Here is a 16,072-nt window from a genome sequence, read left to right on the forward strand (position 1 = left end):
GGTATGTGTGCTATTGAATTCGATGATGGCGTAGATCAATGGATAAATCTGTGAGGTCCGTTGGACTAAAGCGAAAATATGTGATGGACTTGGGCTGTGACAATGGGAATTTCCAGGGATAGTCCGCCGTGCGTTTGGACATCTAAAATTGCCACTGTCTGAGTTCTGTTTTAGTCTGGAGCTACGTATGTAGTTTTCAAAGATTCTAATAGGTTGAGGTGAATAGCAGTAGTCGAGTTACCATGATATCTTCCATTACTGGCTTGCTTCTGTGTTGATTTATAGTCCATCCCACTTAGAGGAGTACTTACTTCAGACCCTTGTTTCACCCTTCTTCCTCCAATTGGCTTCATATGTTACATGATTTGAGTATTTGTTGGGGACAAGAAATTGTTGCAGGCAAGTATTCCTAGTATTTGTATATTTTTTGTGCATTATTAAAAGTGCGCGAGATACCATTTCCATCTGAAATAAGTTATGGATGAGCAGGTCAGAGGAGGATAAGGCATTTGGATTGTATATTGCTCAGACTCTCAAAAATGATCAAAAATGTTGCTGCAACAGTGTTGAATCCTCCAAAACGTACTACTTTTGGAGGATCCGACACGCAACTGATGGCACTTTTGAAGAATCCGAGCAATATAGGTCCGTCGTACATTTGGATATCTAGATTTGCCACTGTCTGAGTTCTGTTTTCTGGAGTTATGCATATAGGTGAATACCAGTGTTTTAGTTACCACGATGTCCTGCCATTTATCTTTAAGTTGTGGAGCTATGTACATTTTGCTTGCACTCTTAAAATGTTGTTGGATGCGTGTCGGGTCCTCCAGAAATGGTACATTTTTTGGAGAATCCGAGACGGGTGCGACTACATTTTTGGAGAGTTCGAGCAATTAGATAGTAGGTTTCGGTGAATTAGTTGAGTTACCACGATGTCCTGTCATTTTCTAGATTCTATTCGTTAATTTCTTTCGCTGCTATTCAAACTTCGATCCTCCTATTCATATGGATGTTTGCTTTTGAGCACCAACAGGAGATAAAGGACTATTTTCGCTGGCTCCGCCTCACCAAGGAATCGATGGAGAATGGAGCGATGGATCTGGAGTAATCGTCTATAAAGGGAACGACAAGGATAAGAGGCCAAATACAGGAAGAAAAAACTGGAAAAAGAGATGGAGCTGTTGTTCTTCTGAGTATGATGAAAATGCTCCACCTTGGAGGCAAGGATGGCATGTCTCATATGATGATGGTTTCACATTATACTAATCATATGTGATCACTTGTTCGAGCTGTGAAAATAGCCTCTTGTAGAAATACAGGGTAAGACTGCGTATGATAGACCCTTGTCGTCCGGCTCTTCCCTAGACCCCATACATAGCAGGAGCTTACTGCACTGGACATTTTTTTTTAAATATATATATGCGATCACTTTTATTTTAATAATCTTATTACTAATCTAAGAGCCATACCAGGCAAAAAAAAAAAAATTGGTTGCAATCCCTAATCAATTCTAAGGGACTAACTCTTCCGTATAATGTAAACCCTAAAACCTACCTCCCTATAAACTTGTGGAATATTTGACTAACTCCTAATAAAAATAACTTTAATTCATCTAAGGAAAAGGTTAATGTAAAATTTACAACCCACAAAGCAACTGAATTTGCATACTTGACTGCTTACCATTACAAGCCTAAGAAAAAACCTCTTGTAAATCTTCGATGGAATCTTCCTAAAGAAAATCACTACAAGTTAAAGGGCTGTACAAAAAGGAACGTTATTGTCCGCGAAATTACATGCTCAAATCAAAGGACTTAAATTGGTGTTTCAATATAATTTACGGCCACTAGAAGTCGAGGTGGATGCAAAAGAAATTATTACAATGTTACAAACTAATAATATTTTATTTGCCAATATGTTAAATAACTGCAGGACCAGCTTAACAATTCGCAGGACAATTCGCTGGTCCAACATGCGTACAGAGAATAAAATCGCATAGCAGATCAGCTAGCAAAGGCACGCAAATGTTTTGCAACATCATCTGAGCCATGTGTTTACACGGCTGCACCAGTTTTTGTGAAGGAACTTTTTGAAGATAATAGGAAGCACCTTTTGGACTTAGTACCGGTTTCATGTAATAGCAACTACAATGCAAACAATGTTATGTATGCAAATAGTAGCAGCACTAGTACTGTATCTTTCTCTAGTAATAGTTTAGTACGGTATGATACTAGTATAACTTGTAATAGTAGGCTACTAAAGCCACTCTTTGTACGCAATAATTAATATATATATATATATATATATATATATATATATATATATATATATATATATATATATATATCTTTTTTACCAAAAAAAAAACCAAATGAGTAACTAATCTTATTAAAATGACACAAAAATATGAACAAAATGTACATAAAGGTCTGAGAAAAAGTGTCATTTCACCTTTCCTAAGACCATCTTTAGGACTCTTGGATGACGATGTGACGACACAGCCAGTCGTCTCGTGAGTTACCGCTCTGTTTTCCTCATTTCTACTTCTTTATGCTTTTTTATCCGTATTTTATGTGATCGGGTTGATTAGTTAGAGTTCGGAGGGGATTTGGTAAGAAATGAGACACTTAGTCTTTTTTAAGAAGGTTTAAGTTGGAAAAGTCAACCGTATATTGACTTATGCGTTATAGGGCTCGGATGTGAGTTCCGATGGTTCGGTTAGTTTCAGGAGGTGATTTATGACTTAGGAGAGTGATCGAAATGGGTTTTGGAGGTGTAGAGAAGAATTAGGCTTGAATTGGCGAAGTTGAGATTTTAGCGATTTCCGGTTGATAGGCGAGATTTTGATATAGGGGTCGGAATGGAATTTCGAGAGTTGCAGTAGCTTCGTTGTGTCATTTGGGATGTGTGTGTAAAATTTCAGGTGGTCATTCGGACGTGGTTTGGTTGGGTTTTTGATCAAAAGTATATTTCGGAAGATTTTAGAAACTTAGGCTTGGATTACAATGTGATTTGGTAGATTTGATATTGTTTGAGGTGTTGTGACGATTGGAACAAGTTTGACTAAGGTATTGGGTCATGGTTGTGCTTTTGGTTGAGGTTCCGGGGGCCTCGGGGTGGTTTCGGATGGTTGTCGGAGAAGTTGGATGTTTGTGGGAGCTGCAGATTTTTGTGCTTCTGGTATTTTCGCACCTGCAAATTGGGGATCACAGGTGCGGCGCTGCACGTGCATAAAGGAAGGCACAGATGCGGAAAGGAGGAGTGGAACCAGGAACCGGAGATGCGGTATGGGGACCGCACCTGCGGAGTCGCAGATGCGACGAGTTGACCGCAGATGCAGTTTGGGCTGAGTTAATGAGTTTCCGCAGAAGCGGAGGTTTTGACCGCAAATGCGGTACTGCAGAAGCGGATTTTTGACCGCGGATGCGGAAATGCCTGGGCAGAATGTATATATTTCTTCTTTCGCGATTTTTGAAGGGTTTAACCATTTTTGAACTCGGAATTGGGAGCTTTGGGTGATTTTGAAGAGAGGAATCAAAGGGACTTCATTAAGGTATTTGGACCTAAAACACACTTTTATGATAATATTTCATGGATTAAGACTGAAATTAAAGGGCTAAAAATGGAGGTTTAGGGCTGGAGTTTAAGAAGACTTTGAATGGGGATTTGAGGGGTGATTTGGACTCCGATTCTTGTATTCTTGATATGTATGAACTCGTAAAGAGACAAGGAATCTATTGATGTAAAAATTTCTGAGTTTCGAGAAGTGGGCCCGGGACTCAGGTTTTGGCCAATTTCAGAATTTCTGATATTTTTCGACTGTCTTCGCTTGGGTTTTGCTCCCTTAGCACATTTTGACGTATTCGTTCTGGTTTTGGATAGATTCGACGCGCGTGGAGGCCAATTCAAGAGGCAAAGGTATCGCGAGCTAGAGATTTAGCCGGTTCGAGGTGAGTAATGATTGTAAATGATGCTCTAAGGGTTTGAAACCCCGGATTGCACATCGTAGTGCTATATTGAGGTGAGACACACGTTTGATGGTGAGCGTGGGGTCGTGCACTATTGGGGATTGTGACTTGGTCCGTCCAATTGATGATTTTATCGCGTATTTGATTGTAAACTATTTGTTGTCATCATTATTTAGGTTGAATGTCATATTTGGGCCTAGTGCCAATTAATTGAACCCTTCAGGGTTGTTTATTGATATTTCCTCACTGTTTTGACTTATTACTTGAACTCAATCATGATATTTTCCACTGTTTTACCACTCAGCCATATTTACTCACTTTTGAAACTTAAATGATATTTTAAATGATGTTTGGGCTGAGAAATATTTTTTTACTGCTGCCCGAGGAGCTTGTGATGATTTTTGACTGAGTAAGGCCGACGACCTATATTGTGAGGAAACACTGATACTGATTGGAGGCCGAGGGCCTGAGATATGTACGCCACGAGGTGGCTTGATTGATATGAGGCCGAGGGCTAGACTTGATACCACGAGATGACTTATTATTGCGCTTGGGCCGTAAGGGGCCCCTCTAGGAGTCTGCACATCCCCAGTGAGCGCGGGTACCCGTTGTGATGTGAGAGTGAGCCCGGAGGGCGAAAATCATTGATACTCTGCTCGAGGGGCGAATTTCTATTTGGTTATTTTATCTTAACTGTCTGCTAATTACCTGTTTATTTGTTGCAAAAGGATTTCTCTCTACTTCTCACTGGTTTACTGCTTTTAAATGATTTAACTGCTTCATTATAGAATGCCTTGTACTTTAAGTGTTTTCTTACTCTCAGTCATTATTTATATTTGTTACTCACTGAGTCGGAGTACTCACATTACTCCCTGCACCCTGTGTGCAGATTCAGGCGTTGCTGGTTCCGCTTCTGAGTGCTGATTCCTCCAGTTCCAGGGGTTTTCGGAGATTACGAGGTAGTTGTTGACGTCCGCAGCCCCGTGTCTCTATTATCTTGTTATTTCTATTTTCTTCAAACACTTGTACTAGTTATTGGACTTAGCAGACTTGTAAAATGTCCTATAGATGCTCGTGACTTGTGACACCCCGGTTAGGGCTGTGTCGGGTTGGATATTCCGCACTTTACCGATATTTTTCGCTGTTTAGTATCATTTAATCATGTTTATATTGCTTTCATGTTAATTAACTGTTAAAAATTGAGAATTTGATTCAATTGGCTGGCCTCATCTTCACGAGAGGCGTCATCACGACCGGATTCAGGGTTAGGGTCGTAACAAACAATGACACCATAAATAATTAAATATGTTACTAATACCTTTCAAGTTTGACTGGCCACCTTTCAGTTCACTCTTGGACTCCTTCCGTCTAGCGAAACTACATTTGTACTCAAAATTTGTACTTTTTTCAGCCTCTAAAAGATGACACAAAATAATACTCTAAAATTTTGAATTCTGAAAATTAATCTGTCGATAACATGTTGACAGAATTAGGGATCTTGTAGCTCTCTTCCGACAAATTTACATTCCAAAAGAAATGGGAAAGACTTCTATCTAATATAAGAGACGCATGGTTAACTTGAGCAAAAATGTACCTACGTAGAATATGGTATCCTTCCAAATAGGAGAGCTGCTACCAAGTACCAATACATCAACAGTGCTTCTCAGTTCTCACCGCAAAGGAAAAAAAGGATAAAGGTGTGTTCGGTATGAAGCAAAATATTTTCTAATTTTTTCATGTTTGATTGACTTAAATACTTGGAAAACATTTTTCTCATGAGCTCATTTAATTTCCTCCAATTGGAGGAAAATGTTTCACTATCAATTTAAGGAAAAATATTTTTCAAAACTCTTTTTCAATCTTCTCCGTCCTATTCCCCATCCTACCAACCCACACCCCTACCCCCACCCACCTCTTACTCCACCCCTACCAGTGACGGATCCAGAATTTTGTACAAACGGGTTCAATCAAAGAGCACAGTAGTCAATTGTACGAGTGCAGCGGTAAACACAATTTGTGTACTGCTCTTTTTTGTTCATCAAATCGCTTCAAAATAAACTCATTTATTTTTTGTTAAAAAAAAAGGTAGGGAGAAATTTAAAAAAAAAATTGTCCTTTAATTCTTTTAAAATTTATCTATATAAATTAACAAATTTTGTTTAAGGAAATTTAGCAATTTTAACCAAAAAATATTTAACTTACTTAAAAATCATACTATACCTCTAAGAAATTTAACATACAAAGTTGTTATAAACAAAAGACAAGGAAAAAAAAGAGTTAAAAACTAAATTAATTTATACAAATTATTAAAGAAAAAGATATCTATACCAAACTAAAATTTTGAATATAACACAAATTAATAATTTCAATATAAACTAAACTAAACTAAATTAAAAAATTATAAGTAATTTCAATAAAGCACTAGAACAAAAATTCACCTTCTAGAAAGGCTTAAATTTCTTTGAAGTAAAATGGAGGAATTTAATAAGAATAGCTTTTATTGAATTTAAATAAAGAAAAAAATCATAAAGAAAAGTAAGAAAACAAAGACAAAATAGGAAACAACAAGGCCTAACAATAGGCAAAATAATATAGGAACAATTACACTGTATATCACCTGACCTAGTTCTATAACCATAAAGAGCTCATATTTTGGAATTTTACACGCTGAGGCCCATATTGTATATATCTTGAAATAAAAGTTTCAATGTTTAACCCAAACAATCTTCACTCATCTCTTCTAGATTTTCTCCTCTTCTAGATTTTCTCCTCTTCTTCTCTCCACTCCGGTGGCCACCTCTCCTAAGTTTGTTGTGAAGTCAAGATTTTGATATCCAAACCAAAATTAGGTTGAGGGAGTTAGAAGCTTTTCAGATTTGAAAATTTATGAAAGAATCGTGCTCAAATTCGAGTGGGTGCTATTGAAATTAATTGATAATAGTCCAAGAAGCTTCAACCTAGAGATTTGGTTCAGTTGGACTACTTTGCAACTCTTTGAGAGCAAATTTGGTGAGGTAAAATTTGGAAAAGAACTGGGTTCTTGATTTTTATTGAAATTTCTTCAAGATTGAAATTCTGGATTGAAAAGACCGAACTGGGTTCTTATTTTTGTTGAAATTTCTTCAAGATTGAAGTTCTAGACAGAGATTTTAAGCCTATTCCAATTTATGAGTTTTTTAATAGACATGGGGAAGATGTATTTTGGTGAAAAAATCAAATGGGTATTGACTAATATCGGTGAAATTATTTGGGTGAAGCTAAAAATATTAAAAAAGCTTTTAGTAACTAGAATCTAGAGTACTGGATTGATTGAGCATGATTAATATTGGTTTTGAGAATCATACCAGTTGAAAAAGGAAATTGAAGGTGAAATTCAGTTTTCATATACAACATTATACATCATTATAAAATTGGTGTCAAGCAGGTTCAGAACCCCCTTTCTACAAATTGCGTCCACCCCTGATCCCTACTACCCCAACCATCCCCGTCCACCCTCAACCGCCACCACCGACCCTTAATAAAAATATTATTAAAAATACTTTCTTTTCTTGTGGATACCCTTAGAAACCACAACCGAACACGTTGACAACAAAAAATAGTATATAACACATATTTGAAAAAATATCAATATCAATTAAAGTTAATATTATTTAACCAATTACATAATAATACTGTAATATAAAGTACAACATGATTAGTTCTAAAGGAAAGTTGCCTTGACTAAGAACTTTGCTCCTTATAATCTTTTATGAGGAGTTGATAAGCCTGTTGAAACTCTTTTTGGGTACTTAGAATAAGAATGATCCACGTCTCCAGGCAAAGATATAACATTACCATGTTGGTCTAAATATAACAGATGGATCCCTATTTTCTTTACTGTAATGTCTTCAGACCACACTTCTATCCTTTCCCCGCCTTCGATCATCTGGCCGTCAAAAGCTTTATGTAAGTAAGATATGTAATATACAAATGTCAGTTCTCTATGTTCTTCAAATGTCCATGTACCAATTGGAGTCATTTTATGGGCAATACTAATCCAGAAGCATGGATCATCACTGGGTACATCGAATAAGTCGGAAACAAGCCAGAGAACCATTCCTAAGAAGTTATACTCATTATGTTTCGGCATAATCAAACACATAGATGAAACTGCTACTTGATTCCTGCACCATGCTGGAATCTCATTGCATTCCAGATAAATTTCTATTTTACGCTGCATCAGACAAAGACTCAAGATCATTAATATGATTGGGGGGAGGGGGGGGGAGGGAGAGAGAGAGAGACTAACCATTTTTCTAAACATATCTGGATCTTTTCTAGAGAGAGCAGGTGCACTAAAGAAGCCTTCATTGAATGGATTCTGCCGAGAACTACAAGTAATCATGTTGATCCACCGTATAGAAGGGAGGTTGTCCAACTCTGTAATCTTGGCCAATTTTTGGCAATTATAAAGTTCAATTCTTTCAAGATTCTCTAAATTTGATACTGACGGGAGTGTTTGAAGATTCTCACAGTCATTCAAATACAACTCCTCCAATAATCGTAACTTACAAAAATCAATGGGTAGACAATAGAAACTGTTGCCACTCAAATTTAAATATTCTAAGGAGGATAAGCTCCCAATATCCCTAGGAATATCAGCCTCGGACAAATTACAGTATGCAAGGCTCAAAAGGGATACAAAAGTTGACAAGGAATATTGTATCCAATGGACTGCTCTTCCAGAAATGCTCCTTTTGGCCTCTAACTTTCGACCTCCCACTCTCAAAATTACAAGATTTCTTAGCATTTCAACAGATCTAGGCAATTGTTTTATACCCGTACCACATGCAGAAAGACATCCTAGACTTTTCATATCTCCAAGGTTATCTGGCAGTGTTTTTATAGATGAGCAGTGATTAATGTCCAAGTAATCAACGGATATTAGCTGGCATATACTGCTTGGAAGATTCGTAAGTTTTTCGCAACCAGACATATATAGTTTAATTAGTCTGGACAAATTTCCTACTGATGGATGGATCTCCGTCAGACTTGAGCAACCATGGAGACTCAAAATCTCAAGACTCAGTGAACTATTGAAGTTTGGAGTGCTTCTGAGTTGCTTGCAATAAGAGAGATCCAACTTCTTCAAACTTGTACAACACTAAAAGTAAACCAAATATAGTTTCAATTAACATTTTCTTTTACTTAGAGGCAATAACAGTACACATGAAATTGTAAAATTGCGTAACAAACCTGTAAATTCAATTGAAATTCTTGGATATCACTCTTCCGCATATCTATAACTACAAGATTCTCAGCTGGAAAATTTGATGGTATACATTTTAAAGGACATTTTTTCCAAGACAACCATCTGAGCCTATTGGACAACAGCCCAAAGTCTCCACTAATATATAACTCATCATTGATTATAAGCACCCTAAGATTCTTCATTTGCTCAAATGCTTTGGTGCTCAAGTTCACTCCGTTTAATGTCCCTCGATCTACCTTCAGTACTTCTACATTTTCAGAACCCTGCTGCGCAGTAAAAAGAAAAGTAACTTAAGCTCATGTTAAGTCCTAGAAACCAAGTGAGAAAAATGCTTTATAAAAATTGGTGGACAAACAAAGAGAATACACCATGTATTAACAAAAAAGAACGTACACATTAGAGGATGTTAAACAAATTTAAAATTGCTCAAAAAGCTAAGATTAGAGCCTTTCAAAACTGGCTAGCAGCATTCAGTCATTCACTAAGTTCATATGATAATATCAACTGGGAAGAAATGAATAAAGAGAACAAATTGCATCTAGAAACCTGAAAATAGCACCAGAAGATAGAATATATATTTGATTATATTTAAAAGAACATTTTGTATATATTGTTCTAGAAATAATGTTTCACATATGTACCTATTCAACAGTTTCCAAACGTTCACATGCCTGATTTCTTCGAGCAAGCTTAATTTCAGCATTTAGTTAAGTAAAGTCAAATATCTTTGAATAACTAATTATGGAGATACTATGGTCGATGCCCACAAGCATGTTAGTTATAAGAATTTAATAAGAAATATGCATCACCAAATTTGGATAATTGTTAAATAGGTGATTTTTTGTTTTTGTTTTTGCCTTTGGTGTGATTTAAGAATTTAGCAAATGTCATTTCTAGTTTACAATGGATGACAAACAACTACAAAATACTTACTAACCGGAGACGAAGCACAAATGATTTCCTATGATGACAATAGAAATTATAAGCAAGAAACAATTTAATTGAAAAAAATATATAACCAAGATAAAGATGAAGATTTACTGACTTCATTTCCTTGTAGAACATCACGAACTTCTTGAGGGATGAACAATCTACTACGTTTTGCAGGGTCTCGAGGTGATTCCAAGCGAACGATTTCTCTTCCCATATCTCGCACTAGATCATGCATCACCAAATGATACATAGATCTTTGGAGCAAGTGTTTTTGGACTAAAGTTGCAATTGCACTTTTAGCACGAAAGCCACATGCATTTAATATTTCAGTAACTTCATGCCCATCAAACCCATGGAATGCGCATGCAATATCGAGAAAAACAGTCTGTGTTTCATCATCAAGTCCATCAAAGCTTATCTTGAGAATCTTTTGGATATCATAATGAGGAATCGCTCTTAGTTTTTCGAATTCATGTCCCCATTCTTCTACAGAACTTCCTAGTAAATGTGACCCCAATGTCACAAGAGCTAATGGTAGCCTACCTGAATATTTGATTATGTTTCGTGCCAAATTAACATAATCTTTTGGTGGAAAATGACTGTCAAAAGCATGCCAACAAAAAAGTAACATAGCTTCATTGCTATTTAATAGTTTGGCCTCATATCTCTCTTTTTCTCCAAGCCGACATAGTAATCGCTCGTCTCGGGTGGTAATGATTATTAAACTACTTGAACCAAACCAACTTCTTTCTCTTGTTAAGGCTTCTAACTGTCTTTTATGGTCCACATCATCAAGAACAATTAGAATCTTCTTTGACCCGAGTCTTGCTTTGAATAGATTGATGCCTTGAGCAACACTGCCAACTTTGATGTCCTCAGTTTTGAGAATTTGTCGAAGAAGTTTCTCTTGTAGCTTGACAAGACCAAATTCTTCAGCTTCTGATCTAACATCTGAAAGGAAGCAACTACTATCGAAGAGTCGAAACATTCGATTGTAGATAGCTTTTGCCAGAGTTGTTTTCCCTATGCCACCAACTCCGTGAATACCAATCATGCGAACTTCATCTTTACAATCATTTTGCAATAACAACTCTATATCTTTGACACGATAATCTACACCAACTGGGTGCCAAGCAACATCTAGAGGTGTCTGGTTGACCTCTTGTAGGACTTGTTGTATAATTTTTTCAATAAACTTTGATTCATGCCTATAGATTTTTCAACAAGAACAAAAAATTAAAATACTCCAGTAAATAAAACTTTGATATTTGAAACTATTTGATGGTCAAATCAAAATCGATAGCCAAGACATAACATAATGGGGTGAATCTAAGCAGTAAAATAGATAACTTACTGCTTCATATAGGATATTTTGAGAAATTATTTAAGTTATATATATTGATAGTATAAAGATCTTTTTTCACTATATTTATCAGAAAATTTACCACTAATTTTATAAATATTTGATACGGTCGATTTATAGAGCTTAAACTCTTTAAGTCTTTGCCGAAAGCCATGCATAATTACTTGGTTGTATAATTATTAGGATAGTAATTATATAATATAATAATTATAATGACCTGCTTGTTTGCCACAACATAATTACCGAGTAATTCTAGCTGTCATGTTTGGTTGGACAAATGTAATTACATAAAGGTAGTAACTTAGCAAGGTATCAATTTTGTTTTCACCAAATTACCCCTAATAACATTTTAATAATGGGTTAAAGTAAGGGGCTTTATTGACTTTTCACCAAAAACCTATATCCAAATGCTTCTTCCTCTTTTAACTGCAGCCCTTCTCTCATTCAACCTAACACGAAGGCCTTTTCCATTACTGTATTAACCATCTCCTCGAGGAGACTAAATCGCTATTTCTATTTGGAGTCCTCTTTTTTTTTTTTTGTGCAATGTGAATTTTTTAAGACAAAATGCGTTTATCCTCCATTAATATTTTTTTTGTTTCTTGTCAAATTGCTGGAAAGAGGTTGAAGAGTTGCAGACATCTATAAACAATTGAACAAATAACAAATGAAATTCTATAGCTGAATCAAGAAAATGTACCCGTCAGCAACATTTTGCAAATCCCATCCAGATAAATTTGCAGCTTCAGTAAGTGCATCTCTCCATTTCTCCACCCTTTGAGCTCCAAATGGTCGTTCCTTGTGTTTAGCCAAAGCTTCCCCAAATAACCCAGTTTGCTTTCGTACCTCAGAAGGATCAACATCATAGAAAATAGGCAAAACCATCTGCTTTAATTTCTCTTTGCATTCAAGAATTTTAACTAGTTCATTTAGACACCAACTAGAGGAAGCATAATTTCTTGAGAAAACAATAATGGAAATTCTTGACTCTTCAATTGCTTTCTCTAGTTCTCTTGAAATTACATCACCCTTTCTCAATGCCTCATCATCAATGAAGGTATTAACTCCAACATCAGACAATTTGGAATAAAGATGACCAGTGAATGTTTTTCGGGTGTCTTCACCTCTAAAACTGAGGAATAGTTCATAAGAGAAGGGAGAAGATGTAGATGATTCTCCTCTAACTAATTGAGTATCCATTTGATTTGATGAGAATGAAAGAATTAAGGGATGATTTTTCAGTAAAGGGAAAGTAGCTAAGCAGAGCTACATATGAGCAGAGGTCTTCTTTTGTGTAAGTCAAGTCAACTACAATCCTTCAACGAAATACAATGAAACTTTCTGGCAGTAAAGAAGGGGTAGGCCATAATTTCACCTTTTCCTATATTTTTTTCGTACTTCTTTTGGAAAAATATCAATATCAATTAAAGTTAAAATTATTTAACCAATTACATAATAATACTGTAATATAAAGTACAACATGATTAGTTCTAAAGGAAAGTTGCCTTGACTAAGAACTTTGCTCCTTATAATCTTTTAAGAGGAGTTGATAAGCCTGTTGAAACTCTTTTTGGGTACTTGGAATAAGAATGAAAAACTTAATTTTTGATAATATTTAATTTTTTTTTGTCACTTCTTCTATGTAAATATTTTAGGGAGTTTTAACATACAAATTTTTAGCTTTGTTATACTTTTTATTATAGGTTAAAAATACAAAATTTTAGAAGGTGAATTATTACTATTAATATTATTTTATTTTTATTCTTATTTTTAAATAATAATAAAAAATCCGAAAAATATTAATTTTTTTTTAAAAAAATTTCGGGAGAAATTTAAAAAAATAAGAAAAAGGGAAGTATGAAATTAAAAAAAAGTAAAAGTAGGTGGAATTCTCTTTTAAAAAAGTAAAAGAAAGTGAAAAATTAAAAAAATAAAAGTAAAGTTTTGTGGAAATTTTTAAAAATAAAAAGTAAAAGAAAGTTGGAATTAAAAAATAATATAAAGGTTGCTGAAAATTTTAAAAAAATAAAATTAAAATAAAGTAGAATTTTTTAAAGAAAAGTAAAAGAAAAGGATTGTTTTTTTAAGAAAAGTAAAATAAGTGGAATTCTCTTTTAAAAAAGTAAAAAAGTGGAATTTTAAATAAGATAAAAGTAATTAAAGTTGGAATTTAAAAAATAAAAATAAAGAAAGGTGGTAATTCTTTTTATAAAAAAAGAAAAGCAAAATGTAAGTGAGATTTCTTTTAAATAAAAAACTAAAAAATATTTTTAAAAAATCTGATTTTTTTTGAAAATTCTCCTATAAATAGAAGAGAAATATTTGAAGAAAAGAAGAGAAGAGAAGAGGGAAGAATATTGAGAGAAAACAAATTTTCTTCTTCTATGCTAAAGAGAATTTCTACTAGTTTTATTCTTTCTACCTATTTCTTTCAACAACAAAAAAATATATAGCCATTCATTACCTTGTTTAAAAAAAATAATACCTCAAAAACAGGAGCTAAATGACACCAAAAATCAAATCCAAAAGCTTCAAACTCAATTTAAAAGATAGCCCAAAATACTAGCCCGAAGAGGTCAAAGTCGAGTTCGGTTCGAAAGGTTTCCACTTGTTGCCTCTGATTGTGGTTCATTTGCACATTAAATTTGATGGTTGTTTGCTCCATATGTATTGAATAAGATCTTCATCTATAAAAGGTTCATTCTTTTCTTAACCAATGTTTTCATTATTTTTCTTTCACCGTATTTCCTTTTGATTTGTATGTTATATTTTGGTTATCTACCAACTTGAAAGATATCAACAAAAAAAATGAAGGAAGAGCATCAAGAAATAGAATTCGTGAAAGACAGAATGAGTTTCTTCAATGATATTGTAGTTCATAGGGAAATATAGGAAAATGTATTCAAAATGGAGAGAGAACGATGTAATAGCTTGGATCCAAATTAAAGGATGTTAAGTCAATAGCAAATTTGATACCGACATGGGTGATTAGGTCCATAATAACTCAAATCATATATTTCTTCAATAATAATTTCATATTCATAAATCATGACCTTGCAATAATCTCAAAGTAGTTTTAGGAAGAAACATAATCATGAATATTTGGAGTTTGCTTTAAATTGAATACAATCTTTTTAGAATAATTGAGGCGCGCCATGCCAAATAAAATCTCAAAACTCATGGCCCTCATTTAATTAATTTTAATCCTTAGAAATCAAGGCGTGCCATTTAGTTGAATTTTCCATGGCCCTCGCAAACTTGAAAGTGCGTAGTTGCTTTAGGCGCGCTATTTTTTTAAAAAAAAAATTAATTTCCTAAACTCGGGTGTGCATTTTATGTGACCCAATCCAAATCTCAACAATGTTAGATAAAATGTATCGTGGACCGCGGGTGCATTTCATGTGACGTGGTTCAATACGTGTTTTATATGACGTTGAATTTTTCCAAAACAAAATTAATTAAAAGCGGCTAATATGTTAAAAATAAACCATAGGTGTCGACGCCCCTCTTTTTCCCTAAAGAGCAAAATCGGGTTTACAACATTATGGACAAAACAACTCTTATTCCCTTTCGAGGAATCGGGTTATGGAATTTGAAGTGTCGCCACCTAATGATTATAGTGCATTAGGACACTTTTAAAGAAGATAAGATTTTTTTTTTGAAAGGTAAACCAGAGTTCGGGTAAGGGCTTGAGATTATCTCGAGGGGAAGGTGTTAGGCACCCCTCAAGATCCACTAGTGTGGTTCCCGGTCGTGCTTAGTTATGACTTTAAGAAGAGTAGGAATAAACAAGCAAAGTTTGCACATAACAAGTTGAAAATTTTTGAAAGAAGAAAGACACAAGTGATTTTAAAAGGAGAAAGCTTAGTTGAAGAAACATTAATTTAAGAAAACATCAATAACTAAAGAAGGAGAAAAGGGGTCCTAGGTTTGAATATAATATGAATCAGCTTGGTGCAATACCCAGCAATCATTCTCGCACGAGATATTAGCGCACCGTCATCATCTCCATATTCTACCCTTCCCACCCTGTTAAGGTATTAAACGCGATTAGTCTCGTTTGCTTATTGCATGCTAATACCCGTCCCGACCTATTAGTCCTGGGGTATTTGGACTTCTAATCTTAAAAGGGGAGAAAAGGGGTGAGGGCATGTATGGAGTTTAAAGGTAAAAACGCTAAGGCGTCAATCAAAAACAAATAGCACATAAGGGGAATAAAACAAACATACAAAGGCTGCACATAAAACCCCTTAAGCCATACAACAATTAGTTTAGCATGACTTGCAATTACTGATTTGGTCTTAAGATTAAAACTGACAGTGGACAGATTAGTTTAACACATAGAGTTGGATAATAAGTCTACTTTGAGCCCCTCAGGTCCGGTTTGTTAGAAATCGAAGTATTTTAGACGAATGATTTAGAAAAATACTGATTTCAGAAAAGGTAATCTGATGCAGAAGAATTTTAAAGGAAAGTACAGATTTCGAAAGCATCAAACTGTTTGAGTGAAAAAGCCAAAGAGTTATGCAAGAATTTTGAAGGCAGGAGTATTTTTTGAAA

General features: G+C 34.9%; 1 protein-coding gene across 2 annotated transcripts; it reads right to left on the reverse strand.

Moving 5' to 3' along the window:
• Positions 1 to 7,595: 7,595 nt before the first annotated feature.
• Positions 7,596 to 12,839, reverse strand: LOC104220820 (disease resistance protein RUN1-like). 2 transcript variants are annotated; one of them, XM_070165412.1, is made up of 5 exons: positions 12,213 to 12,839; positions 10,262 to 11,357; positions 9,201 to 9,479; positions 8,254 to 9,108; positions 7,596 to 8,178 (listed from the first exon to the last, which is right to left on the reverse strand). In XM_070165412.1, exons 1-5 carry the CDS (start codon positions 12,710 to 12,712, stop codon positions 7,702 to 7,704), a joined length of 3,207 nt encoding a protein of 1,068 aa, XP_070021513.1. In that variant the 5' UTR covers positions 12,713 to 12,839; the 3' UTR covers positions 7,596 to 7,701. The 2 variants fall into 2 exon arrangements, with proteins under 2 accessions (XP_070021513.1, XP_009770076.2); XM_009771774.2 differs by having other exon boundaries at positions 9,201 to 9,482.
• Between the last annotated feature and the right edge of the window lie 3,233 nt (positions 12,840 to 16,072).

The sequence above is a fragment of the Nicotiana sylvestris genome, chromosome 1 (assembly GCF_000393655.2).
Source record: "Nicotiana sylvestris chromosome 1, ASM39365v2, whole genome shotgun sequence".
Taxonomy (NCBI): Eukaryota; Viridiplantae; Streptophyta; class Magnoliopsida; order Solanales; family Solanaceae; genus Nicotiana; species Nicotiana sylvestris.